This window comes from Piliocolobus tephrosceles, chromosome 2 (assembly GCF_002776525.5).
Source record: "Piliocolobus tephrosceles isolate RC106 chromosome 2, ASM277652v3, whole genome shotgun sequence".
NCBI lineage: Eukaryota > Metazoa > Chordata > Mammalia > Primates > Cercopithecidae > Piliocolobus > Piliocolobus tephrosceles.
The window spans coordinates 14,247,462-14,274,344 of record NC_045435.1 but is presented as its reverse complement, the minus strand read 5'-3'; the positions used below and the strand labels follow the sequence as shown (position 1 = coordinate 14,274,344).

Below are 26,883 nucleotides of genomic sequence, written 5' to 3'. Positions count from 1 at the left end.
CCCACATTTGTCTCCTTCGTAGTGGCTAACTTGTGCCTTATCCAATAGGTATTTTTATATACACTTTAAGTGATAGAGCTGTAAGAAGAAGAAGAGCTGAGTGGGAGATTGCAGTCCTAGTGGTTTCATACAATTAGATCTGAATGCTAAAGCATGTGCTGTTGGCAGTTGTGAAGGTATGGACTTTTTAAAAATTATTATTTTAAGAGCAAACTGAGTGAAATTTGGGGACAGAATTTAGATCATAAGTGTTAGAGTACATCATTTAAAGCAATCTGCATTAATTAAAAAAAGACAAAGCAGAACTATAAGGTAGTATATTAGTTAGGGCACTCCAGAAAAACAGAACCAGTGGGTTATATAGAGATATGTATAGGAGATTTATTATGGGGATTTGTTCACATAATTATGGAGGCCAGGCAGTTCCACAATCTGCTGCCTGGCAGCTAGCGAACTAGAAAAGACTGATACAATTCAGTCTGAGGCCAAAAGCTGATGAACCAGGGGAGTCGATAGTGTAACTTCCGTATGAAGTCCAAGGCCTGAAAACTGGGGGGGGGTCTCATGTTGTAATTCTTAGAATTAGCAGACCCAAGAAGCAGGAGCTTCAATATCTGAGAGCAGGAAAAGACAGATTTCCCAGCTCATGAAGAGAGAGCAAGTTCACTGCCCTCTGCCTTGTTCTATTCAGGCCTTCAGGGGGTTGGATGATGCCCATCCACCTTAGTGAGGGAAGATCTTCTTTACTTGGTCCATCTATTAAAATTTCCGTATCTTCTAGAAACACCCCCATAGACGCACCCAGAAAAAAACACTTCACCAGCAATCTGAGCATCCCTTAGCCCAGTCAAATTGACACATAAAATTAACCTTCATAGTTAACAACCATTAATTTTCCAGTTTTTCAATGTGGAAAACTGACGCAAGGATGTGAAGTAAGATGCCTAGTTCAGCCTGGTGTTGCTGAGTCACGATTTGAACTCAGGTAATCTGACAGCTGAGCCCACATTCTTAGTCATCGTTTTCTGTGCTATTGAAGCATGTCATGGAAGGGAAGATGAATATGAATTAGCAACGTAATGACAAGCGAGGCTGGGTTTTTTGATAACTCAAGGAATTGTAAGAAGGAATGGAAACAACAACAAAATAGAAATGAATAAGGAAGTCCCTTTCTCTCAACACTGAGAAGAAAGTATAGGAGAAACTAAAAAGTCAAAATATCTGAATCAAGTTGTGAAGCGAATTGGGTAAAGTATTAAGAAGTTGCTAAGCCGTGAAATAAAACAATACAGTAGCCTCTCAAACTGGTACTGCAACTGCAGTTTTTCATCTTTTTTGTGCACCTAGACAAAACATCTACAGTTTGGTAATGGGTATAAAGTAAGAAAATAAAAGAACTACCAAGGAATTTTTAAAGTGAATATGGAAATTTTATTACATCTGCTCTTAAATGGTATGAAAATAAATATCTCAAGCTAGGTTCTCTGGAAAATCAACTTTGGATAGTCATAGATTTGTGTTTAAAAAACTCTTCATATTAGTTATTCATATATTTGTTTGTTTATTTTCATTCCAGTGATTATTTGTATTTAGACTTGTTTTCACCTGATGATTTTGAGACATTATAATTTGTACCAATGACTACAGTCACCATAAAATTCTACTTTAGCACATTTAAACAAAGACATCTTTTTTCTTTTCTCATGTCTTTAAATTTCCCCGGAGGATTACTCTCTTTACTCATTTAATGAACATGCCCTTAACTATCTTTGTCTTTTTGGTATCTATTACGCAGGAATCTTTTCATTCTGGGTCCATTTCTACCAGGCAAACTGAGAAAGAGATGATAGAAGATAAGATGAGATGAGATAAGATAGAATGATGCATGGGCTGGTATATTTGTATTCCTTATAAGGAGATTTGTAGAGTTTCTCTCTCAAAGCACTGATTGTCAGCCAGGGCCCTCCTCCAGTTCAGTAATCCACAACTATACCGTGTTGAACATTTAGATTGTTTAAGGGAAGTCTGTTAACGGGAAGAGTTTTTCTAATTTGTCTTCCTCTACTTAGTTTATTAGACAAGGCACAGTGATACACATACACAAACACACACACACACACACACACACACACACACACACACACATATATATGACTGAGATTGACAAGCAGCAAATTTTTAAGACTGGATAATTTATTATATGGAAATCTTTCATATCCTAGTCAACCCTGCTTACCTATATTGAAGAGAAACAGTTTCTAAATGACTCAACATTTGAAGAGTTACTAGAATATGTCTGGGGTGGGCTTTAGTATCAAACCAGTTGTTTCTGTAGGGCAATTCTCTATGATTCACTTCCAGCCTAGGGAGTTATCTAAAAGCTTTCTTCAATTCTAAAACAAAACAAAACAAAAAATAAAACAATTATAGCAGAGAGAGAGAGGAAAGAAAAAAATGTCAGCACAAATTTCTTCATAATTGATCATCAATCTGGTCTGAAACATTCAGATAAAATTGGCATTGACATTTGCTCATCTTGGAATCTATAGATTGATCCATCTGAAGTTTTGGAACCAGTCAGCCTCAGTGGGATGTGCTGACAAAAAGGCAGGGTATGTCAAGACAGGAGTTCCTAGGACAACTCATAGCTTCACTAGTCGTGACCTAGTATTGAACAGGCTTCATATACAAATTTAGGGCTTAAATATGTTATAGTGTGATGGAGACTATTGGTTACTTCCAGCAGCCCCCCTCACTCTCATACTTAGGTTCAAGCCTTTATATTCCAAGATATTTTTAAAAACACAGCAGCTTTTATTCATATATAGCACAGACTTTTTATTCCTTCTAATTGAAAAAAAAAACTTTGCAATTTGCAATTGGCATATGTGCCACTTTTAGGAATGCTCTTAACCACTTCATCAAACTTGGCACTGTCTAGATGTTGGTTTTGATTGCCAACCTATGAAAGAGAAAGGAAACCACAAAAGAGAAAATTAACAAGTGAGCACGGTTCCAAAATTTGTTCTACAAATGTGTTTTAAATCAAATGAATCATCCTTTGGCACAAGTTATTCACTTTATAGTCATTCATTTGAGCAGCTTAGTCTCTGTCTCCTACAGACTGTGGTTAACATTATTCTTGATGAATGAGACAGTTACCTTAAAACATAAATAAAACAAATAGAATAACTTAACATCTGACTCTCAAAGGAAGGTATGTTATCTTACCTTGCACTGGTAATATATTTTAAATGAAAGTATTCAGAAATCAGCTAAAACCACAAAAGAACCAAGGATATGTCTACATAGAACTGCTGCATGAAAAAAGTAATTTGATCAAATACATGTATCTTGATTAAGAAAATATGTGATCTTTCCAAATATTTTATGTTTTCTTTTCTAGTCTTTTCACTCCATAAAAGTGGTTTTCATTCTTATTGTTTTTACTTACTAATTTGATTAAAAGTCTCTGGCACAAAATAGGTTTCACGCCACAAAGTATTATATTTATTGCTGAAATCAACATTTTAAAATTGATTTCAAGTCTTTGCAGGGGCAAAGACTTACAAAAGTAAATAATTATGTAAATCTTAACCTGTAAGATAATTTTTTCTTGTTTTTTTTTTTTTTTGTCATCCCATTTAATCTTTACTTTTAAAGAAATTATATTGCTAATGTAAAATTTCTTCCAGCCACTTTTTGAAGTGAATCCTTAGGCAAGATAACAACCTTTTAAATGTGTAGAACATTTTTTTTTATTTATGTAGGCTTTATCTAGGTAAGTTTGCATATATTTCTGCATCATTTTCCAACATCTGTCTTACCTCACAAAACAAAACTCTGGGTGTAATAATTGTGAAATGGCAATGTTATTTCAGAACATTCTTTTAGCAGCAAATGGGAACTCAGAGAGTCAGAAACAGAAAAGATTTCTGTGTAAGCCCACTGGTCTCATTCCTATGTGACAGGTGTCTCTTTTGGTGAAGTCTGTTAGTCAGTGGAAAACCAGGATATCATCATCCTGCTGTGAATGAGCCTCTCCCAGTGGAACTCGCTTATCTGCCTCTGTCTCTGACTCCTACTAGACTCTAATTCTCACTCACCATGAGAATTGACAGGAAAGATTTATTCAGAGATATATTTAACCTCACTTTTAATCCTAGATCAGGCTTCTATTTGTGGGTTTGTTCAACATATTATATTAACATAGGACTAAATTGCATTTTATAAGGCTTTGAGATGTAGAGGATAAGGGCAATGTCATTACATGGTTTTATTCATTCTAAGTACTAGAATTTAACTCTAAGAGTCAAATAGAGTACATTTGGTCTGATTACTATGAGATAGGCATCATTCAATACTATATATAATAAATATCAGCTTTTATTAAGACAACAAAAGGATTTGTTAAAAATGAGTTCCTGAACTAAAAGCTCAAATATGTACAATTATATACTCAACACACATACACACGTACTCAGAAATATAGCCATATATAAAATGTTCAGCAAGATATTTTCTTGTAGCTTGGGAATTGGCAATTAGAATAAAAAAAAAATCAGGCAAAAATACACCAAATATACCACATACAAAAGAGAACTGCAAACAGTTGGGGCCAGACACATCTTGAGGTGTTTTTAAGAGGAACTAAATGGGTCCTTGCCATGTAGACCTCTGCAGAATCATCTGAAAACGTCATGAGTGCCTACAGAAAGCTATCACACAATAGTAAAAGTCAGTAGTGTCAAGAAAACAGTAGAAGTCAACAAATACAGCGCAAATGTGTGCATGGCTAAGTGTAAACTCTTTATTTTACACAGTCTCTCCACAGTCCTCCAGCATTGGAAAAGGAAAGGAAGAGTTGTAAATGAGCTGAATATTTTTCCTCTTCCACCCATGAAATTGCTTTTTTATACTGTTATACACTGGGCATTAATAACCAAAAGTGAACAGCAGGCTATGCGATGTTACAGCAATTTCATCAAAGAATAAGAACTTGAGGTTCAACAGATCAGAGGGTCTCTGTTCTATGTATTTCACTTTTTAGAAAATTCCCATTGGTCTGGTCTGCATTAGGATGTCTGCTTCTTGTTTGAGGGCCAGTTGTCATGGTACATCTTAGTTATTTCTTGGGAATTTCCAGGAATGACTAAGTAAGGAAGTAGCTCTTATTTTCTAACCTGAGAATGCCACATTCTGAGCACGGAGCAGAATAAAAACTAAATTTTTGGTACAGAATAGCCACCCAACTTAGAGTAGACAGATAAATAGAGACTTCATTGAACAAAAGTGATGCTACTAACTAAACTTCTATCTAACACCACAAACTATCCTCTATTCCACTATAGCAACTGTAGGTCCTGTTAATCAAATAATTTTTAACATTATCTGTATCATAGCTTACAACTCAAATTCACAATTCAAGAATAAGTTTGAGGCATCAGTTTTGCTGAGGTAGAAATATATTTACGTATGTGTGTGTGTTAGCTCTGTGTATACATGTGCTTGTGTGTTTGTGTGTTTTTTTGGTTTCCCTAAACTTTGTCCCACTCGAAGCCAAAACTACCCAATGACACACAATGAACCATTAACTAGAATAAGCCTAAACTGTTAAAGTGTCTTGAAAACTCAAATAAAGCTTTATATGGTCTTCACTGTCACCAGTATCCCTAAGTGTTTACAGTGATGCAAGGTCTCTTAGTCTGAATTCTCCCAGAAGTAGGCATTGAGATGAGAATTTGAATATAGGTTGTTTATTTGGGAATAATCCCTGGAAACACAGGCAGGGGAGCAGAAAAATGAAACAAGGAAAGGAAGGCAACCACTGAAGAATGAGTATTCATCAGTTTGCTCTGTGGGAAACTGGAGCTTAATCCTGTTGCTGAAGAGTGGGAGCCTGTGTGGAATACTTGCTTCAGAGTTATCCCGCACTAGATAAGAGGAAGCTGGGGTATTTATACGTGAACTCTTCATCAGTCATTGACTGAGAGCTGTTCCAAAGATGAGAAGTAATTGAAGAGTATTTGTTTTTATCCTCAGGACTCTCAGCCTAAAGTACATGAACAGAAGTGACTCTGATAACAAAAGAAGTCGTCAGTCATATAGATTAAGTAGCTGACACCTTGAAATTGGAAAGTTGCCCTTATAGTAAATTCCAAAGGGATATTTTTCAGACACAAACAAAATAGGCCCGTTAGGTATCCTGGAGGAGTGGTAGCACTTCAAATCCTTCAGTGGTTAACTGAGATGATGATAGGTTCCATATGTATTTGAGGGAACATAGGTTATCAGAGGGTAATTTGTAAAGAAATCCAACTCTAGTGATGAGAATATTTCAGATCTCCATAAAGGCAGGTGACACATCTGCCTTTTTCCACTACTTTAACCTTCACACCTTACATGGCACCTGGCATATAGTAAGCACAGAAAATCTTCTTGAATGAAATCATTTTATGATATTTACTTTAATAATTTTTACTAAACTGATAAGCAAAGGTAAGCAAAAAGGAACATATAAAGAGATATTCTGTACATTGTTAATTTTAAAAAGACCCTAGAACCATAATAAGGGGCACTATAAGACTAATTAGGATTGTTGCTTTATTGAGTGAAATGCAAAATTGTCTTTGAAACAATTTTCAAACAATTCCAGAATTTTTAAGATTACTTTAGAATTAAATAAAAGAATACATGAATCTAATATATAATGATTGGTAATTGAGCTTTACATAGGATGTGTGTATATAAATATGTATATATATATATGCACATACAACTAAAGGTGTATATTTGTAATGTGTATACATATTATAGATATTGTATATACATATAAATTTGTCCTCCAAGTTGTACCTTTAAAATTCATACAATCAGATTTTACATTTCTTCAGTTTTCTTTCTTTCTATATCAACTGTGAATAAATGATTTTCTAACTGTTGTAGGGTTTCTGATGATTCGTATGGTTTAAATAATTTATGTTTTAATTTCATCAAATATTTGTGCCCATATTTTTGTAATTTTTATATTCGTATTTAAAAATATAAACAGAGTCTCCCCTATACTGCATGCCTTCCACCTATATTTGGATTGAAGTGTGTTGATAGGATTTCGAAGTCAAAAGAAAGGTTGACACTAAGGCTTCAGATGCCAGTTTTCACAGCAGCCACTCTTGGGATAGTTTGTCATTGGCGTTATTTGCCATTTCCTTAAATGAACATTGGTAGTTAGCAATTTGTAGTCCATAAGGGCCTTTTAATTTGTCTTCGAAAAGTGGCTTCGAACCTATGTTATTTTGTTAAATTATAGACGTTAACTGAATAAATTCTTTGGTTGCATGTTTTCTGTCTACAATCACTTGATTGTTTCCTGTAAAACGCTGCTGACTTTTTATGGAATGTGTTGGAAAATTTTTCTCACAATTTTCCTTCTGTGCCCGTAGTTCTTGGAGTTGCTTCCCTCACTATAAATTTAATTGCCAGGGGTTTTGTCACAGGAATATGATCTTTTTTAATTCAAAACTTTCATTCTGCTTATGTTGATTGTTTTTTCTTATCTGATTTCATGTCCCATCATGTTACTAAAACCTAGTGGTGAATTACCTAAAGTGCTTCCCAACCTGTCTCTATACATTCTTTTAATGAATGAAGAGAATACAAACATTCTATTACGTGTAATTTCCTGTGCATCAGATGCTTTATATTGAACACAAATGTTATGGAAGATTCATTTCCTACGTACCCATTTGCAAACTTTATATATTGTTAAGAACCAGTGTCTGGTCTTACTGAGCTCTTATTTCAGGATCTCATTTTAGAGATTAAACCAATCCATTAAAGCCAAAAATTCATTTAACAGTTATTCCTAAGGTTAACAAAGAGTAAAAATACCACACTTCAGCCATCCAGGAAAGCCAGGTACAACATAGATTCATAGATGCATATATGAAAACCAACTGGGAACCACTCTAGAATGCAAAGGGTAACAAAACCCACGCGTATTTGGAAAATAGACTACCAGACTTGGTAAACTTCAAGTTTGTTTTGCCTCTAGCATTTGTCCTTTATTATTTTTATTTTTTATTTTTTATTTTTTGTTCCTAGCTAGGTGCATTTTGAAGGAAATTTAACTTGAAAAGCGTGTTTCTAAAGCTAAACCACAGACTGTGCAATGTGAATAATAATGATTCTTGGCTTATTGTTTTTCAATTCCAGAAGAAATCTGACAGACCAGGCCAGCAACACTTTATAATGCTTGTATAATAGTTTCATGCAGATCTTTTTTTCAACAAATGGCTCTGAAAATTAGAAAAAAAAAAATATGGAACACAATAGAAAAATATTCAAAATCATTCAAAGCCATATAATTAGTTTAACTACCCCTTAATTCTGGTAAACCACATGTACTACTTTTTACTTGGAGTTATTCTTTTTTAAAAATAAGCATATTGGCAAGAACAGAAAACCAAACACTGCATGTTCTCACTTATAAGTGGGAGTTGAACAATGAGAACACTTGGACACAAGTAGAGGAATATCACACACCAGGGCCTGTCACGGATGGAGGGCTGGGGAGGGAGAGCATCAGGAGAAATACCTAATGTAGATGATGGGTTCATGGGCACAGCAAACCACCATAGCACGTGTATACCTATGTAACAAACCTAGACATTCTGCACACGTACCCCAGAACTTAAAGTATAATGAAAAAAAAATGTAAGTGTATTAGGATATATTTACATCTCATGAAATCCATTCATTTCAAGTGGACAATTCAATAATTTTTAGTTACTTTATTGGCTCACGCCACCATCCCCAAAAATCAATTTTACAGTGTTTCTCTAACTAATTAATGATGATGATAAACTCATCATTGCATTTTGAACTATTTTTCATGCAATTCTAATTTGGGAATCATTACATGGAATTTAGTTTTTTACAAATAAAACTCACCATGAAAAGGCTTAAGTTTACTTCACAAGCTTGGAAATAATGTTTAGAATCTTTTCACACCTTAGGTAAAATGTAGTATCTCCCTGTAAAACTGAAGTCTTCACAGCTGTGTTTGAGAACACTTTCTCTATATAGGCTAACTCTCTCTGTTAGCTATTGGGATTAACAATTAGAAGTGCAGGAACCGAAATACATACATTGGATTGAAAGCCAAAGCCTTGAAAGAAATAAGTATTGCTATATTTGTATCTGCATGATCTTCTTTTTAGCTTTACTTATGAAATCCAAAAAAAATCGAGCAGCTTAAGACTATTTTTTCTAATGTGTTAAAATTGTAAAGGTATGTATAAAAATCAATCAGTTAATCAGTTCTCAAAATTCTGAGATCAATTATGTGAAATATTCATAATGACCAAAATAAGTATTGATGCAATTTACTTATTTGGATGGTCTTAAGATATAGAATCGCTCCAAAATTTATGGCTAGCTAAAAAGTTACTTGACAAAAATTCTTCAGATAAATTAATCCTGGGCCTGGAACTAAATAGATCAAACCACAAGCATCACGGCCATTAAGCAGCAGGTAATCTGTCTCTGCAATTTCCCCTTTACTTTCTGCTCAGATTTTTAAAAATTTCTGTTTGTGAGGTATAAAGTTATTTATTGCCACTCAATGTTTGCATTTCTTAATCAAGTAATATGGGGCAGAGAAAGAGGAAATTTATTTGGGAGAAAAAGAGACTGAGAAGTATTAGTAAACCCAAGCATAGACAATGCAAATTTTACAGCCAAAATAGAAATTTTTCAGGCATGATTGCTTTTGGAAACTCTGTCAGTCTCTGCTGGCATTCATTTTGTTTGCATAAATATGCAAACACACCCAAATTAGCATATTCCCTACCTGCACCCTTCAGACAGCTAAACTAGAAAAAAATTAATACACACAATATCTTTTTGTAGTACTTAATTTGTTAAAATTTAATTGAAATTAGAGTGAATATTAGGATTCCAGTTATAATTGTCAAGTGCATTTCACTTTTTCCTATTATACTTATATTATACTTATATGATTTCTTCCGAGTTAAAAAATAAAGACTGTGTGCTCTCCAAGAGTATGCCTGTGTTACAACTAAGTTTCTGGTATCGTGGTAACATGGAACTAGGGCTTCTCAGAAAGATTTCATGGTAATCAAAATGGTTTACATCGTGTATAGTGACCAACCAAACTTATTCTTATTTTCTGAAATACTATATTGTCCCATTGTTTTCAAGCCCATGAGTATTTTTATATGTGAGTAAATCGGATAGCTCTGAGTTGATTTCCAAAATCTGATTTCCAAATGTTTGAATTGACTTCATAAGTTTTCTGTTATGGGAGGTTTGCGGTTTTGCCCCCTTAAAGGAAGGGATCAACCTACACAACTTCTCAACAGGACCTCTCTTTTTGCTCCAATTAGTCTCTGTTGCATGTTGGGTAGGGTTGCCAGGCATGTACAAGCCATATGGGCCAGGCATATATAGGTCATATGTTAAGCAATATTTTTTTTTTCTGTTTCCGCACACATGGTGAATAATATTTTGATGCAATGCATACTTCTATGTTGTCCACCATAGTAAAACATTTTGAAGAGAGATAATTCCCTCTGAAAACTCGTGAGTCACGTGACAATGTAGAGTTAAGCAATAGTGACTCACTCAGACATGTGATATGTATAAGGACAATTGTCATTCCTGTAGGAGGAAATCAATTTCTTTCTCACTCACCTCAGAAGGTATTTATGGGAGAATAAAGTTATTATGGAACCACAGTTGAATGTATATGTGCATCTGTCTGTGTGTTTTTGTGTATGTTTCAAAGTTGACTCCTCAATTAAAGTTAGCAGTTTATTATTTGTCACAGACGCCAAACACAATAGGGTTTGTGTATGACGCCTTTGATAACTCTGGTCTGCTGTAACAATGCCCTCATTTTCTTTTCTTACTTATACGAATGAAAGGAGGCAGCCAAGACTAAACAAAATTGTTTATTTTGGGCCTCAACAGTACCAACCAAGAGGAGGTAGTTCTAGAAAAGGGGTTTAGCTTACAATTTAGTATAACCATCTAATTAGCAATGTAAGTTGACTAAAATCATAGGGGCTAATCAGCAGAGCCACAGAGCCACGCATAGTAAACCTGTAAGTGTAAGAATACCTACTCTTTAAACACCATAATCGATAGTAGCTTTTTTTTTATTAAACATGAAGTTTTGCTCTCTTGCCCAAGCTGGAGGGCAGTGGTGCAATCTTGGCTCACTGCAACCTCCTCCTCCTGGGTTCAAGCATTTTTCCTGCCTCAGCCTCCCAAGTAGCTGGGATTACAGGTGCCTGTCACCACTCCTGGCTAATGGTAGTAGCTTTTTAACCAAAGCTACTATAGGCTGGTTTTAAACCTGTGTATAAGTTAAACATCAAAGACTGCATCATAAAGGTCTTTCGTATCTGAATATTTCTGTCCCCTCCATATTTATACATTGAAACCCAATAATCAGCGTGGTATGATGGCTCACGCCTGTAATCCCAGCACTTCAGGAGGCTGAGGTGGGTGGATCACTTGAGGACAGGAGTTCAAGACCAACCTGGCCAATATGGCAAAACCCCATCACTACTCAAAACACAAAAATTGTCCTGGCATAGAAGCACATGCCTGTAATTCCATCTACTGGGGAGGCTGAAGCACAAGAATCACTTGAACCTGGGAGGCAGAGGCTGCAATGAGCCAAGATTGTATGACAGCACTCCAGCCTGGGTGACGGAGTGAGACTTTGTCTCAAAAAAAAAAAAAAAAAAATTAGGAGGTGGGCCCTTGGAAAGAAGATGATTAGGTCATGAGATTAGAGCCATCATAAATGGGATTAGTGCTGTTATAATAAAGGCTCCATAGAGCTACCTTGTCCTTCCATCATGTGAAGACACAGCTGGAATGCTCAATCTGTGAAGCAGGAAATAGACTCTCACCAGACACCAAATCTGCTGGCACCTTCATCTTGAACTTTCCAGTCATCACAACTATAAGAAACATGCCTTGTTTATAAGCTTTGAAGTTTGTAGTATTGTTATAGCAGCCCAAACAGATTAAGATGAGATCTCTGGGTTTAAAGAGTGAGAAAAAAAAATTACAGCAAGATTGTGTACATGCCAAATAGCCAGCTATTGCTTTAGATAGCTTATTACCTCGTTGTCAAGCATAGGTCTTTTGCTTGCTTGAAAAAACTTCTAGATGATATTTCTCTACCGCAATTGCTTTAAAATGTGGCAGCAACTTAGGAACTGGGAAACAGGCTAAGGTTAGAACAATTTGGAAGACTCAGAAGAAGACAGGAAAATATGGGATAGTTTAGAATTTCCAAGAGACTTGGAGGACTTAAAAGACAGAAAGATGTGTTGGTATTGCGGGAAGTCAAGGACCCTGAATAGAGGGACCGGCTGAAGCCATGGAAGAAGAACATAAATTGTGAAGATTTCATGGACATTTATTATTTATTAGTTCCCCAAATTAATACTTTTATAATTTCTCATTCCTGTCTTTACTGCAATCTCTGAACATAAATTGTGAAGATTTCATGGACATTTATCACTTTCCCAATCAATATTCTTGTAATTTCCTATGTCTGCCTTTAATCTCTTAATCCCATCATCTTTGTAAGCTGAGGATATATGTCGCCTCAGGACCCTATGATGATTGTGTTAACTGCACAAATTGTTTAAACAATATGAAATCTGGGCACCTTGTAAAAAGAACAGGATAACAGCAATGTTCAGGGAACAAGGACGGTAACCATTAGGTCTGGCAGCCCGAGAGCCGGGTGGAACAGAGTCATATTTCTCTTCTTTCAAAAGCAAATAGGAGAAATATTGCTGAATAATTTTTCTCAGCAAGCAACAGCCCTGAGAAGGAGAATGCGTTCCTAGGGGGAGGTCTCTGAATTGACTGCTCTGGGAACGTCTGTCTTTTACAGTTGCAGATAAGGGATGAAATAAGCACCAGTTTCCTGTAGTGCTCCCAGGCCTATTAGGATAAGGAAATTCCCGCCTAATAAATTTTGGTCAGACCGGTTGTCTGCTCTCAAACCCTGTCTCCTGATAAGATGTTATAACTGACAATGTGTGCCCAAAACTTCACTAGCAATTTTAATTTTGCCCTGTCCTGTGATCTTGCCCCACCTCCATTTGCTTTGTGATATTTTATTACCTTGTGAAGCATGTGATCTCTGTGACCCACACCTTATTCGTACATTCCCTTCCTTTTGAAAATCACTAATGAGAACTTGCTGGTTTTGTGGCTTGGGGGGCATCACGGAACCTGCTGACATGTGATGTCTCCCCTGGAAATTTCTCTCTTTTGTACTCTTTCCCTTTATTTCTCAGACTGGCCAACACTTAGGGAAAATAGAAATGGACCCGCATTGAATTATCGGGGATGGGTTCCCCTATAATGTGGGAAAGTTTGGAACTTCCTAGAGACTTGTTAAATGGCTTTGACCAAAATATTGATAGTGATACAAACAATGATGACCAGGCTGAGGTGGTCTCAGATGGAAATGAGGAACTTCTTGGCAACTGGAATAAAGGTGACTCTTTTAATAGTTTAGCAAAGAGACTGGTGACATTTTGTCCCTGCCCTAGAGGTCAGCAGAAGTTTAAACTTGAGAGAGAGAATTTAGGGTATCTGGTGGAACAAATTTTTTAGTAGTACAACATTCAGGAGGAAGTAGAGCATTAAAGTTAGGAAAATTTGCTGCCTGATAATGGAGTAGAAAAAAAAAAAAAAAAAAAAACATTTTGGGGGGAGAAATTCAAACTGGCTGCATAAATTTGCATAAATAACAAGGAGCCAAATATTAATTGCCAAGACAATGGGGAAAATATCTCCAGGGCATGTCAGAGATCTTTTTGTCAGGCCAGGAGGCCAAGGAGGGCAAAATGGTTTGGTAGGCTGGTCCAAGGACCCCATGCTGTGTGCAGCACAGAGACTTGTTGCCCTGTGTCCCAGCTGCTCCAATTGTGGCTAAAAGAAGCCAAGGTATAGCTTGGGCCATGGATTCAGATGGTGCAAGACCCAAGTCTTGGCAGCTTCCTCCTAGTGTTGAGCCTGCAGGTGCACAGAAGTCATGAACTAAGGTTTGGGAACCTCCACCTACATTTCAGAGGATATTGAAAATGCCTGGATGTCCAGTCAGAAGTTTGCTGCAGGGGCAGAGCCCTCATGTAGACCTCTGCTAGGGCAGTGCAGTAGGGAAATGTGGGGTCCCCAGTGGGGCACTGCCTAGTGAAGCTGTGAGAAGAACGCCACTATCCTCTAGACCCCAGAATGATGGATCCACTGAGAGCTCGTGTTGGATGCACCTGAAAAAGTCATAGACACTCAACACCAGCCCATGAAAGTAACTGGGAGGAGGACTGTACCCTGCAAAACCCCAGGCTCTGGGAGCCCATCTCTTGCATCAGCATAAATTGAATATGAGACACAGAGTCAAAGGAGATTATTTCAGAGCTTTAAGATTTAATTATTACCTTGTTAGATTTTGGACTTGTATGGGACTGTAGTCCCTTGGTTTTGACCAATTTCTTTCATTTGGAATAGGTGTATTTACCCAATGGCCATACCCTCATTGTATCTGGGAAGTAAATGACTTGCTTTTCATTTTACAGGCTCATAGGCAGAAGGGACTTCACTTGTCTCAGATGAGACTTTGGATTTGGACTTTTGGGTTAATGCTAAAATGAGTGAAGACTTTGGGGACCATTGGAAGGGCATGATTATGTTTTAAAACGTGAAGACATGAGATTTGGGAAGGGTCAGGGGTGGAATGACATGGTTTGGCTCTGTGTTCCCACCCAAATCTCATCTTGAATTATAATTCCCATAATCCCCATGTGTCCTAGGAGGTACCCACCAGTGGGAGGTAATTGAATCATGGGGGCAGTTACCCTCATGCCATTCTCATGATAGTGAGTGAGTTCTCATGAGATCTGATAGTTTTATAAGGGTTTCCCAGCCACTTCACTCTGCACTTCTCCTTGCTGCTGCCATGTGAAGAAGGAAGTGTTTGCATCCCCTTCTACCATGATTGTAAGTTTCTTGAGGCCTACTCAGCCCTGAGTAACTGTGTCAATTAAACCTCTTTCATTTATAAATTACCCAGTCTTGAGCAGTTCTTTATAGCAGTGTGAGAATGAACTAATGCAACCTCTTTCACAGTGAAGCATTGTATTTAGAAATCTATGATTAACCACTAGATTTTCAGAACCATATCATATAACATATATATGAAGATTGCTCTAATTCTGTTAGAATACTGTAGGATATTAAAAGAAGAAAAGCTTTATATTTTTATAAAAAGGAATATGTTGATTAATTGATAAAATGAAAAATAAGATTTCATTTTTGTGAATTTATGCAATAAATGACTGTGAAATGCATAGTTCATTTGTCATTACTTTTTAAAAAATTTTTATTTCTCCATGCTGGAAAAAGGGTAAGATTATAAATTATAACAAAATTCTCCAGTCTTTAAAACTATTTTAGAGCTTTAAAATTCAATGATTAAAATTTTGGAAATTTAGTCTTTAGAAAAGACTAAATCTTGTGTATACTGTTATCGAAAAATTAGGGGAGGAAATTCAGGTCAAAATTTATTTTCAGTGTATTGTGTCTTAGAATATTTTTCTCCCAGCATAATTAATTCTATTGAGAAAATTACTTTTGTTTTTACTCTAGAATTTGAATAACGTAAGTTTTTAGAGTGTAGTCTCTCTTCTAAGCATATTTTAATTGCCATTTTGGTTTTAATTTTATTATTTTAATATCAGGGGCTAAATAGAATTTATTTTTCAGAGGAACCTGCCACAAAATATGCAGTGTACTTTATTTCAAGGCTAACCAAATTCCATGGCTAGATTTATGCAAAGTCGACACTATGCTAGGCACCTGAGATTCTGAGGGACATACAGTCTAGTGGGAAGACATACTGTAAGCAAATGATGTAATTACAACACAATGCAGTGGGCTAAATAATAGGAGAAGGAGCAACTATACTGTAAGAGGCCAGAGGAAGCAGCTGATTAACTATTGCCTAAGGGACTCAGGAGAAACTTTATGAGGGAATTATATTAGCAAAGGATTTTGGAGAATAATGAGGAGTAGAAGCAGTTTTCCAGGTGGAAATAAAAGATATCTAGTGTTGCAGACAGGGAGTACAGCATACACAAATAATTGAAAAAAAGAATTGTCTTTAGAATTTTAGCTTTGTATGGAAAGCAATAAATGACAAAGCTGGTAGATATGTTGCAGTCTTGTGAGGAGCACTAAATAACAATGAAATGAATTTCAAATTTTGTATCCTACTGTAGTCCAAAGTTTCCCAGCTCTTTGTGATCCTAAGAGTTTTCTGCTATTGTCTTCTTAAAAATACAGATCTCCACACCATTCTGTTGGAGCTTATTATTTGCTGAACATTTTAGAAAACCTAGATTTGAAATTATGCGATTTTGAAAGAGAGGGGAATCAATGTTTCATTTGCTTTATACAATACGAATTCATCAAAATGTATAGAAAGTTGAAATTCTGAAAATATTAAGCTGAAAGGCAAAGAATCCAATGCAGGTGGTAAATGGCAAGGGTTTGAACTAAGCCACAGCTGGAAAAGTAGAAAATTGATCCGCTTTTGGAAGGTGGACCTGATTGGCAAGCTGAATTATTGGTGAGAAAGAAAATATAAACTATAGCTCTGAGATTTTGAACTGGATACACTGCAAATTGATGAGGCTTTGTAGCTAAAATAGAAAATCAGAACACCAGGTTTGGGGAAATCAGTGTAGGAATAGTGAGTTGGAGAACATTAATCTATGAATGATTATGCTAAATCAAACCCAAGAGGGTTTCTGGATTTAACAGAAATGTTCACTTCTGAAAAAACAGAAGGAAATGTTCCTCAGTAGGCATTGTAATGAATGGTAAAGAAAAATAAGAGACTGATGCTTTTAAAGTCATGTCTGATTCATACGAAAAATCTTTCAACCATTTACTGCAGATATTTTCCCATGGAGATAATTTTTAAAAGCTTTGGCTCACTTAGAAAAGAAATCCTGAGCCCTTTTTGTTATTACTTTAACTTGTCCAGTCTCTAAACCACAGAGATACCTCAGAGGTTCATTAGAAATTCCCAAATCTAGAAAGAGGAAGGTCCCAATAAAAACAAACGAACCAAACCAGATCCTTTAGGGGTTGAATTTTGAAGTTTTCACTTCCTGATCTTAAGGAAGCGTCATATTTTAGTGGCAGAATAGTGTAGATTTTAAAACACCATGGTTAAAACAAAGAATCCCTTCCACGTCTGTCACTAGATCTGGCACACACATGTATCAAATGTAATTCTAACACAATTTGTGAATGATGCAAGTCTCATCCCTAACCGGATCCCTTCACAGGGAGACATTTTCTGGGTAACATTTTTGCTTTTCCGTTGTAATTTGTTTTTCTATTATTATCTGGAATGTAGTCAATGACTCAGGTTACAATGTGCAAAAATCTTCTTTCTGTATTTCAACTAGATGAAGAAACAATGTTTTAGAAAAAGTTCTTCTCTACTTCTCCCCTGAGGTTCAATTATTAACTTTTTTTTTTTTTTTAAACTAAGTCTCACTCTGTTGCCCAGGCTGAAGTGTGGTGGTGCCATCTTGGCTCACTGTAACCTCTGCCTCCAGGGTTCAAGTGATTCTCCTGCCTCAGCCTCCCAAGTAGCTGGGATTAAAGGCACACGCCACCACACCTGGCTAATTTTTGAATTTTATTAGAGATAGGGTTTCATCCTGTTGGTCAAGCTGGTCTTGATCTGCTGACCTAATGATTTGCCCACCTCAGCCTCCCAAAGGGCTGGGATTACAGGCATGAGCCACTGCACCTGGCCAATTATTAACTATTAAAAGTGGTACTTTGGCCGGGCGTGATGGCTCATGCCTGTAATGCTAGCACTTTGGGAGGTCGAGGCAAGCAGATCACTTGAGGTCAAGGGTTCGAAACCAGCCTGGTCATGATGATGAAACCCTGTCTCTACTAAAAATACAAAAAATTAGCAGGGCATGGTAGCATGCTCCTGTAATCCCAGCTGCTCAGGAGGCTAAGGCAGGAGAATCACTTTAATCCCAGAGGCAGAGGTTGCAGTGAGCTAAGATTGTGCCACTGCACTCCAGCCTGGGAGACAGAGCAAGACTCTTGTTTCCAAAAAAAAAAAAACGAGGTACTTTGCATGTCTCTGTCATACATCTCAACTAATCATTGCATGTTGCTGTTTCAAGAGGCTGTCATTGCGGTGGCCTGCACTTGGAGAACAAAACACTGTGAACAAGTCAACGCTTGGTTTCCAGAAAACTATGTCTTCCTAGAGGAGAAATTGAAAAGCACTTATGTCTTCTTAGAGGAGAAATTGAAAAGCACTTATGTCTTCTTAGAGGAGAAATTGAAAAGCACTTTTTTTTTTTTTTTTTTGAGACAGAGTTTTGCTCTTGTTTTCTATGCTGGAGTGCAATGGCATGCAATCTCTGCTCACTTGCAACCTCCATCTCCCAGGTTCAAGTGATTCTTCTGCCTCAGCCTCCCGAGTAGCTGGGATCGCAGGTGCCCGGCATTATGCCCAGCTAATTTTTTTTTTTTTTTTTGTATTTTTAGTAGAGAGTCGGGGTTTCATCATGTTGGCCAGGCTGGTCTCGAACTCCTGATCGCAAGTAATCCACCTGCCTCGGCCTCCCAAAGTGCTGGGATTACAGGTGCGAGCCACTGAGCCTGGCCTGAAAAGCACTTCTATACCAGCTTTTATAAAACACATATTACTAGATAACATAGGGTAAAAATATCTGTCTAGTCCTGTCTTGACCAAAGAAGCATTTGAAAGAAGAATGGATTGAAAGCATCATGCATTTCCACTGTCACACAGTTAAGAGTTTCCTTAGTACTGGCGGTGTTTGGAAGTTTTCAGTAGTGCTGGGTAAGTCTGGACAATGGTCAGCTGTGTGATGCAAAAGCCACCCCTCCTTCTTAGTCTTAACTATTTTTCTCCTTTATTTACATTCTTTTCATTTTTTTTTTTTTTTTTTTTGAGACAGAGTCTTGCTCTGTCGCCCAGGCTGGAGTGCAGTGGCGTGATCACAGCTCACTGCAAACTCCGTCTCCCGGGTTCACGCCAGCCTCCAAGTAGGTGGGACTATAGGTGCCTGCCACTGCACCCAGCTAATTTTTTGTGTTTGTGTATGTATATATATAATATACACACACACACACACACACACACACATATATATATATATATATTTTTTTTTAGTAGAGATGGGGTTTCACCATGTTAGCCAGGATGGTCTTGATCTCCTGAGCTTGTGATCCACCTGCCTTGGCCTCCCAAAGTGCTGGGATTACAGGCATGAGCCACCGCGCCCGGTCTATTTGTATTCTTTTAAGAAATATTTCATTTAAAATATAATCAATGCCACTTTACAAAGTATATATGTCTCCTTTCTTTATGATTTACAAACGGTACATCTATCAGCTGTACCCAGAATAGCAAAAGTTGAAGATCAAATATTAATATTATTTCTCTCTCTCAAATACCAATACAACAAAAATGTATTTTACATACCAGACATCATTTTAAATTTTCAAAAAGTTATTACCTTTATACTGTTTTAAATTTTCTTTTTACCAGTTTCTTCATTTGTTTTTCTACAAAACTATTTGCTAACTTGCAACAATGCCTGCACCAGTTTCTCGGCATCCTATTCTGTCATCAACTTCTTCCTCTTAATAAGGGAATCATTTCAGTAATCTATCAATTAGAGTGTGTAACAGGCAGAAAATTAGAAATCCAGACGGGTACACTGGCTCACTCTTCTAATCCTAGCACTTAGGGAGGCTGAGGTGGGTGGATCACCTGAGGTCAGGCGTTCGAGACCAGCCCTGCCAACATGGCGAAACCCTGTCTCTACTAGAAATATGAAAATTAGCTGGGTGTGGTGGTACGCATCTGTAATCCCAGCTACTTGGGAGGCTGAAACAGTAGAGTCTCTTGCACCCGGGAGGTGGAGGTGCAGTGAGCCGAGATTGCACCATTGAACTCCAGCCTGAGCAACAAGAGTGAAACTCCATCTAAAAAAAAAAAAAAAAATCCTAGGCTATCAGATCATTTACTGGCAATTGCGATTTTAGCATATATATCAGCATTTTTGCTACAAAATCCCTGAGCTTTCTCTTCCTTCTTAATTTCGCCTGTACCTCCCAGCATTTTTCCAGTCTTAAGGAAGTTGAAATTTTGTTTTCCATTTTGCTTAACCATTAACCTCCATTCTCTCAAATTGCAAATTTAAAAAACAGAAGAATGAAAAGAAAATAAATCTGTCGTACAGTGTACATTGCAATATCATGATTTTTGCACAGAAAAATACTGATTTAAAGAATTTCTGTGAATTTGCAAATTAATAATTTGAACAAATCACTCTCTGATATCTGAAAATTAATGAAAAGCATAATTTGTATCACAGTTTCTCATTAATATTCTAAATTGTGTTACAGCACATAAAGAATCGATAAATTATACCTCAAAACATGAATTAAGAAGTGTTCTGGAAAACTTTTTATTTTTATTTTTATTTATTTATTTTTTTTTTGAGACGGAGTCTTGCTGTGTCTCCTGGGCTGGAGTGCAGTGGCCGGATCTCAGCTCACTGCAAGCTCCGCCTCCCGGGTTTTACGCCATTCTCCTGCCTCAGCCTCCGGAGTCGCTGGGACTACAGGCGCCCGCCACCTCGCCCGGCTAGTTTTTTGTATTTTTTAGTAGAGACGGGGTTTCACCGTGTTAGCCAGGATGGTCTCGATCTCCTGACCTCATGATCCGCCCGTCTCGGCCTCCCAAAGTGCTGGGATTACAGGCTTGAGCCACCGCGCCCGGCCTGGAAAACTTTTTAAAAGCATTGATACAGTGGAGTACCCATAGAATTTGTCTCTTTCTCCATTATGTTTTATTATGCCCACACTATTTATCAGGGGAAAGAAAAACAATTCCTATTAATTATTTATTAATATTAAAATATTGATGAGTACTACCTAAAAGTACCGCGCTTCCAGCTGGTGTACTGAGTTGAACTTTGCTGAAATGCAGCCAGCACAAGGGGCGTGTATTAAAGGAGCAGAACAAATGACTTAATAGGGGTCCAAAAACAGCAATCAGAAAAGGTTCGTTTAACATAGTGATGGCACAAGCTTCAAGCAATTGCCCCTACTTAAGTGTGGAATTACAAAAGGCTATTTATTACAGTCCAACAGAGTCCTGCAGCTTGCTCAAAGAGCTTTGAAGAAATTCAAGTTATAAAGTCCTGCTCAGTGCAGAAGCAGTAAAATTTGGACAGACCTCCAAAACAGCCCGCAAAGCTTTCATTTAAAAGTTAATACAATCCTCATCACAATTGTTCTTTCTAAATGAATTATTTTCTCACTTTTCTTTCTTTAAAGGAGAGATGCTGTACTTGGTTATGTTCAACACTTCTTTGAAAGTGAATTTTAACCACGAGGAAAAAAATGAAAGTTTCATGGTGGTATCAAATTAAATGTAGGACCTCGTGTGTTCCAACATCAAGCTTCTTGAAATGCTCTTGAAACTGACATTAAATGTGACTCCATTAATGGACTTACTTCAGCAGAAAAATTAGTAGGATTTCCTCATTGTAGGAAATGCAAAATTTGAGTCCAAAGACATTGGGGTTGCAATTTTTTTGTTAGTGATTGGATAATGAATTGATTTTTCCAAGTATTAAAGTATGTAAAACTAGAGTATTTTTTTAAAAATCCACATGTCTGTTTATTTATAATTCAGCAATACATTTGTATATATTGAATATGTTTATGAAGCTTCAACTAAAATATAAGAAAAATAACTTATCTTTTGCTTGGAATCAACTTTAGAGAGCAAATCACAGGGTTGAGGGGGCGAAACCAATTTAGGGACTAAAATAGAGGATTATTGAATAGATAAATTGACAATGAAAGGTAAATGATATTAATTTGTATGAAAAGATACTAATTTCTAGTGGGAGCAAAAAGTTGATAAGAAAATTAATTTACTTTTTTTTTTTTTTGAGATGGAGTCTCGCTCTGTCGCCCAGGCTGGAGTGCAGTGGCCGGATCTCTGCCCACTGCAAGCTCCGCCTCCCGGGTTTAGGCCATTCTCCTGCTTCAGGCTCCCGAGTACCTGGGACTACAGGCGCCCGCCACCTCGCCCGGCCTCGCCCAGCCTTGCCCGGCTAGTTTTTTTTTGTATTTTTTTAGTAGAGACGGGGTTTCACCAGGTTAGCCAGGATGGTCTCGATCTCCTGACCTCGTGAATCCACCCGTCTCGGCCTCCTAAAGTGCTGGGATTACAGGCTTGAGCCACCGCGCCCGGCCTACTTTTTCATCAGAAAAGCAACACCTATATTTTTCCTTGGCAAAAGATTAAGTCAGGCAAAGTGTGGTGGTTCATACCTGTAATCCTAGCACTTTGGGAGGCCTAGTGGGGAGAATCACTTGAGCCCAGGAGTTCAAGATCAGCCTGGGCAACGTGACAAATCTTTGTCTCTACAGATAATAAAAAAATTAGCTGACTATGGTGGCACAAGCCTGTAGTCTCAGCTACTTGGGAGGCTAAGCCAGAAGGATTGCTTTAGCCTGGGAGCGGGAGGCTGCAGTAAGCCGAGATCACATCACTACACCCTAGCCTGGGCAACAAGGGCAAAACCCTGTCTTAAAACAAGAAAAAAAGAAAACAAAAGATTAAGTCATCATTCCTAGGCCAATCCATGCTTCAATTAGAAGGAGTTCCTATGATCTCAGAAATAATACAACCCAGTGGATGGGAAATATCGCAGTAGATTCTATTTTTTCGTGTACAGTTTTCTTGGAAGTGGCACAAGGCAGTCGTAATGAAAGTTTCTATTATAGGTGAAGAATAAAAATGAAAAGTGTTTATAGATAGGAAAGTTTGAACGAGAGGTCGGATGCAAAAGTCATCATGTGATAATCATAGAAATGTCAACAAATGCGGAACTTCTGCTAACTTGTGGGAAATACAAATACATGAAGTTCTTACAGTCCTTGATTTGAGAAAAACCTATATAAAAATAAGTTCTTTAACAATGAAAACAATTCAAAAGTTAATGTATCTAAAGATTCCTGAGTTTTTGTTTGTTGTGTGTTTGTAGTTTATTTTGCTGCGTTCCATTAAGACATTTCGATTGGTGAGTGAACCAAGATTGAGATTTGAAAGCAGAAGTACTTTGATGATAGGATGCATTTTTCCTTTTAATGGAAGAGTTTGAAGAAGGAAATCACTTAAAATATATTTAATCTTCAGTTAGAAATGAATTTGACCCTATGATATGTGATCCAAACAGATGGGGATTTTATTCATATTCCATACTTTTGATAATGCTTAGCAAAACATAGCAAATATAGAATCACCATCAAATAAGACATTTCAAAACATGTCTAGGTAATTGTAAAACACATATAGCAGTCATTTCCTTGGTACCTCTCATTAAATATTTTTTTAAGAAATAAAAATGTGAAACAGAAGATTGTTGTTTCCTTTTCTTTGTAGTCAAGAGATGTTTGTCAGAAGTCAAGACCTACTGTAATATGTCCTAAATCATATCTATTTTACAATACACTAAATATTATTATTACCTATGGATACCATGGGACTCCTTGTACATAATGGATTCCAGTCCTCTTGCAGAGCTGCATATGAAAATGTTATCAATGAGCTGAAGAATCTGGCATTAATAACTTTGCAACATTATAACAAATAGGTAGTCCTGATGTTTTGTTCTTTTTTTAATATATCAAATGTATTTCATTGCTTACATTATAGTAGCAGATTGAAAACATCTGCTCACTTGCCACTAGTCCACCAGCAGCAGAGAATCTCAGGTCATTTTCCCTAGGCCTGCATGTACCAGGGCTATAATCCAGCTGTTGAGCCTGGATATGGGGCCAGATTAATACTCAAGAGCCTTGGAAATGGAAATAGTGCTTTCTTGCCAAAAATGGGAACAATGATAGACTCCATTTGCATGTTCCCTTCTCTCTCTGTTCTTATTCGCCACCCTTTCCAACCCATTAATTTGCTTCCTTCCACCTTCCCCTCCCATCTTCTCTTTACAGCTCCATCACCTGTCCTGACAATTAAGAAAGATCGGACCTCCAGAAATAGCATCTCTTTGTCCTGGCAAGAGCCTGAACATCCTAATGGGATCATATTGGACTACGAGGTCAAATACTATGAAAAGGTGGGGAAACAATGTTTCAAGGTTGGGCTGTGTAGGAAAGAAGCTGTTTCCTCATGAGCTGTGCTCTTGGAAAGAAACCAGTGACATTGCTGGTAAATGGTAGAGCACTGTTTAGAACTGTGGCCATGTGACCCCTTTGATTTATTGGTAGAGGAAGGTTTAGAAAGAATCTTGTTGAATACCCCCTATTCTAGAGCAATAAGCAATATCAAAAATGCCACTGCCAACTTAATCCAGTTAGTTATGGCAATAGCATGACATTTGTATCCTTTTACACCAAGACCCCTGCTCTACCAACTATTTTATTGTGATTTCTTAGTCTATTTGTAAACTGCTTTTTAGTTCATTACCTCAAGCATCATATCCTGACCTTCAAATTGACATGCATTTCATTCAATACAAATAGAAACATTGTGCTAGTGACAAAAATATTGTATTGTTTAACTGATGATGAAAAGCTTTCTTGACTCTGTAGAAGGAAATTTAAAAGGTTGGAAATGGATGGATAAATTTGCCTGACACAAAGTTGTGGCTTGGTAATGCAGTTATTTAAAAGAAATAGACACATGGTTATTTTTACCCCGAATTTAAAAATTATTAAAAAAGAGGTACGCAGTGATTTTGCCCTGAGTGGATGGTGAGTATTCCATCATTCTAAATGACTCATTTTTTTTTTTTTTTCTGTTTGTAAATCATAGTAAAGTTTAAAGGCAAGACATGTTTAAACCTTAGCATCACAGCTAGTTAGTTTCACAGATACTAAAGTGAAGACTACACATTAGTGTATCCACTTCAGTTTATAAAGTGTGTTAAAGTGAATTAAATGCAAATCGTACATTTATAGAGCAGTTTATATTTACAGAACATTTCTGTGGACATTACTTAAGTCTGAGCTGTATAATAACCTTATGGCAGTAGAAAAGTAAGTTGTTTAACAATTAAGAATACTGAGAGTGATGTTGTATGGATTTCCCACAGCCTCACTGCTAATAAATATTAGATCTCTGTTTTGGATCGTGGCAGCCATGAGTCCTCCTTTAGTATGTTTTCCCCTATATCAGGTACCTTTTTCTACATGAGAATACATCCTGATGAGAATTATTGGCATAATCAACTGTGCAAAAATGCATAATGTAAAAACACTGTTTTGCGTTATGTAGTTATTTCCTTGCTTGAAGTTAATGTATTTCTTTAGTATAATGTCGTTTTTTTCGTAGTCTCTCTGTAAGAGAGACTAGAGTATGTCTTTTTCATTAAAAGAAATTGATGCCAAATAAACTTTATTGTTCCAAAATTGTAGTAGAAATAAGTTTTCTCTTAACTCTGAGTCCTCTACTGTGGTAAAATCAAATACTCATATGATTGTGATCTATTTTCAGAAGTATGACAAGATAGAATGGGGAAATATAATAATTCATGTTCATAAATGATGCCACAAAATTTTAAAAAATCAGTTATATGCCTCAGTTCAAACTACATTTCAGAACTGGGAGAAGAACACCTAACATTTAGATCTATGAGATTAAAATCAAATTTTAATTGTATACATCCATACCTTTCACAAACATGAAAAGTGTTCTGCCTTATTTCAAACTCCTTCAACAAACACAACAAGCATCACTACTTTTTTTTTTTAAGGCGGAATTTCACTTTTGGTGCCCAGGCTGAAGTGTGATGGCAAAATCTCAACTCACCACAACCTCCGCCTCCCAGGTTCAAACGATTCTCCTGCCTCAACCTCCCAAGTAGCTGGGATTACAGGCATGCGCCACCATGCCCCGCTAAGTTTGTATTTTTAGTAGAGATGGGGTTTCTCCATGTTGGTCAGGCTGGTCTCAAACTCCTGACTTCTGGTGATCTGCCCACCTTGGCTTCCCAAAGTGCTGGGATTACAGGCATGAGCCACACCCCTGGACATTACTTTGAAACAATATTAATCAATGCAGGAAAAAATGGTTGAATCTATTGATTATTCCCTTAGTATTTTTTGATACATACATACCTGTAATATTACTTAAAATATATTCCTATAAATATATATTTGCATCATATATACCTAAATTTAAAAGACACTGAGAAAGTGTCTCTAGGACTTAAACTCCACAAGGTCTAGCTTTCTTGATTGGTTATTCCACTGATGGTGATGAACACTATATGTAATGTATGGCATGTTTTCTGTACTGCTCAATCTCATCTTGGTTGAGGATATACAGTGTTTCGTAGTATCCACTCTAGGTCCTACCCTAGGTGCAGGGACATTGTACCATTGCTTGAAATTAGGTTCCCCATAGGAGCTCTGTGTATAATAATATATGTGAAAGATAAAAAGGAATTCTGGATAAATTCAATTTTTGTAAACGAGGCTTGACACAAAGAGACCACTAAAATGTGCAGTGTGAATCTAACGTACAATGTGAATCTCCTAGATACCCTTTTTGAGAAATATTTCTAGCCTTTGATCTGGAGATTTTTGCCTCTACCAAACCATAGTGACTTAGGTTAAATACAGCACAAATACAGTTATGCTAAAAATAATGTAGAGCTACATATAAAACCTTGACTTTTTATGTTTAATATTTTAAGGTTG

The 26,883-nt window shown here is 36.9% G+C and overlaps 1 protein-coding gene across 3 annotated transcripts in view; it reads left to right on the top strand.

The window, feature by feature from the left end:
* EPHA3 (EPH receptor A3) overlaps positions 1 to 26,883 on the top strand; it is a 358,445-nt gene that overhangs the window by 254,444 nt on the left and 77,118 nt on the right. For all 3 annotated transcript variants that reach the window (XM_023216053.3, XM_023216055.2, XM_023216054.2), the window contains exon 6: positions 24,172 to 24,296. In XM_023216053.3, coding sequence (XP_023071821.2) covers positions 24,172 to 24,296 — 125 coding nt within the window. The remainder of the gene's footprint in view (positions 1 to 24,171; positions 24,297 to 26,883) is intronic.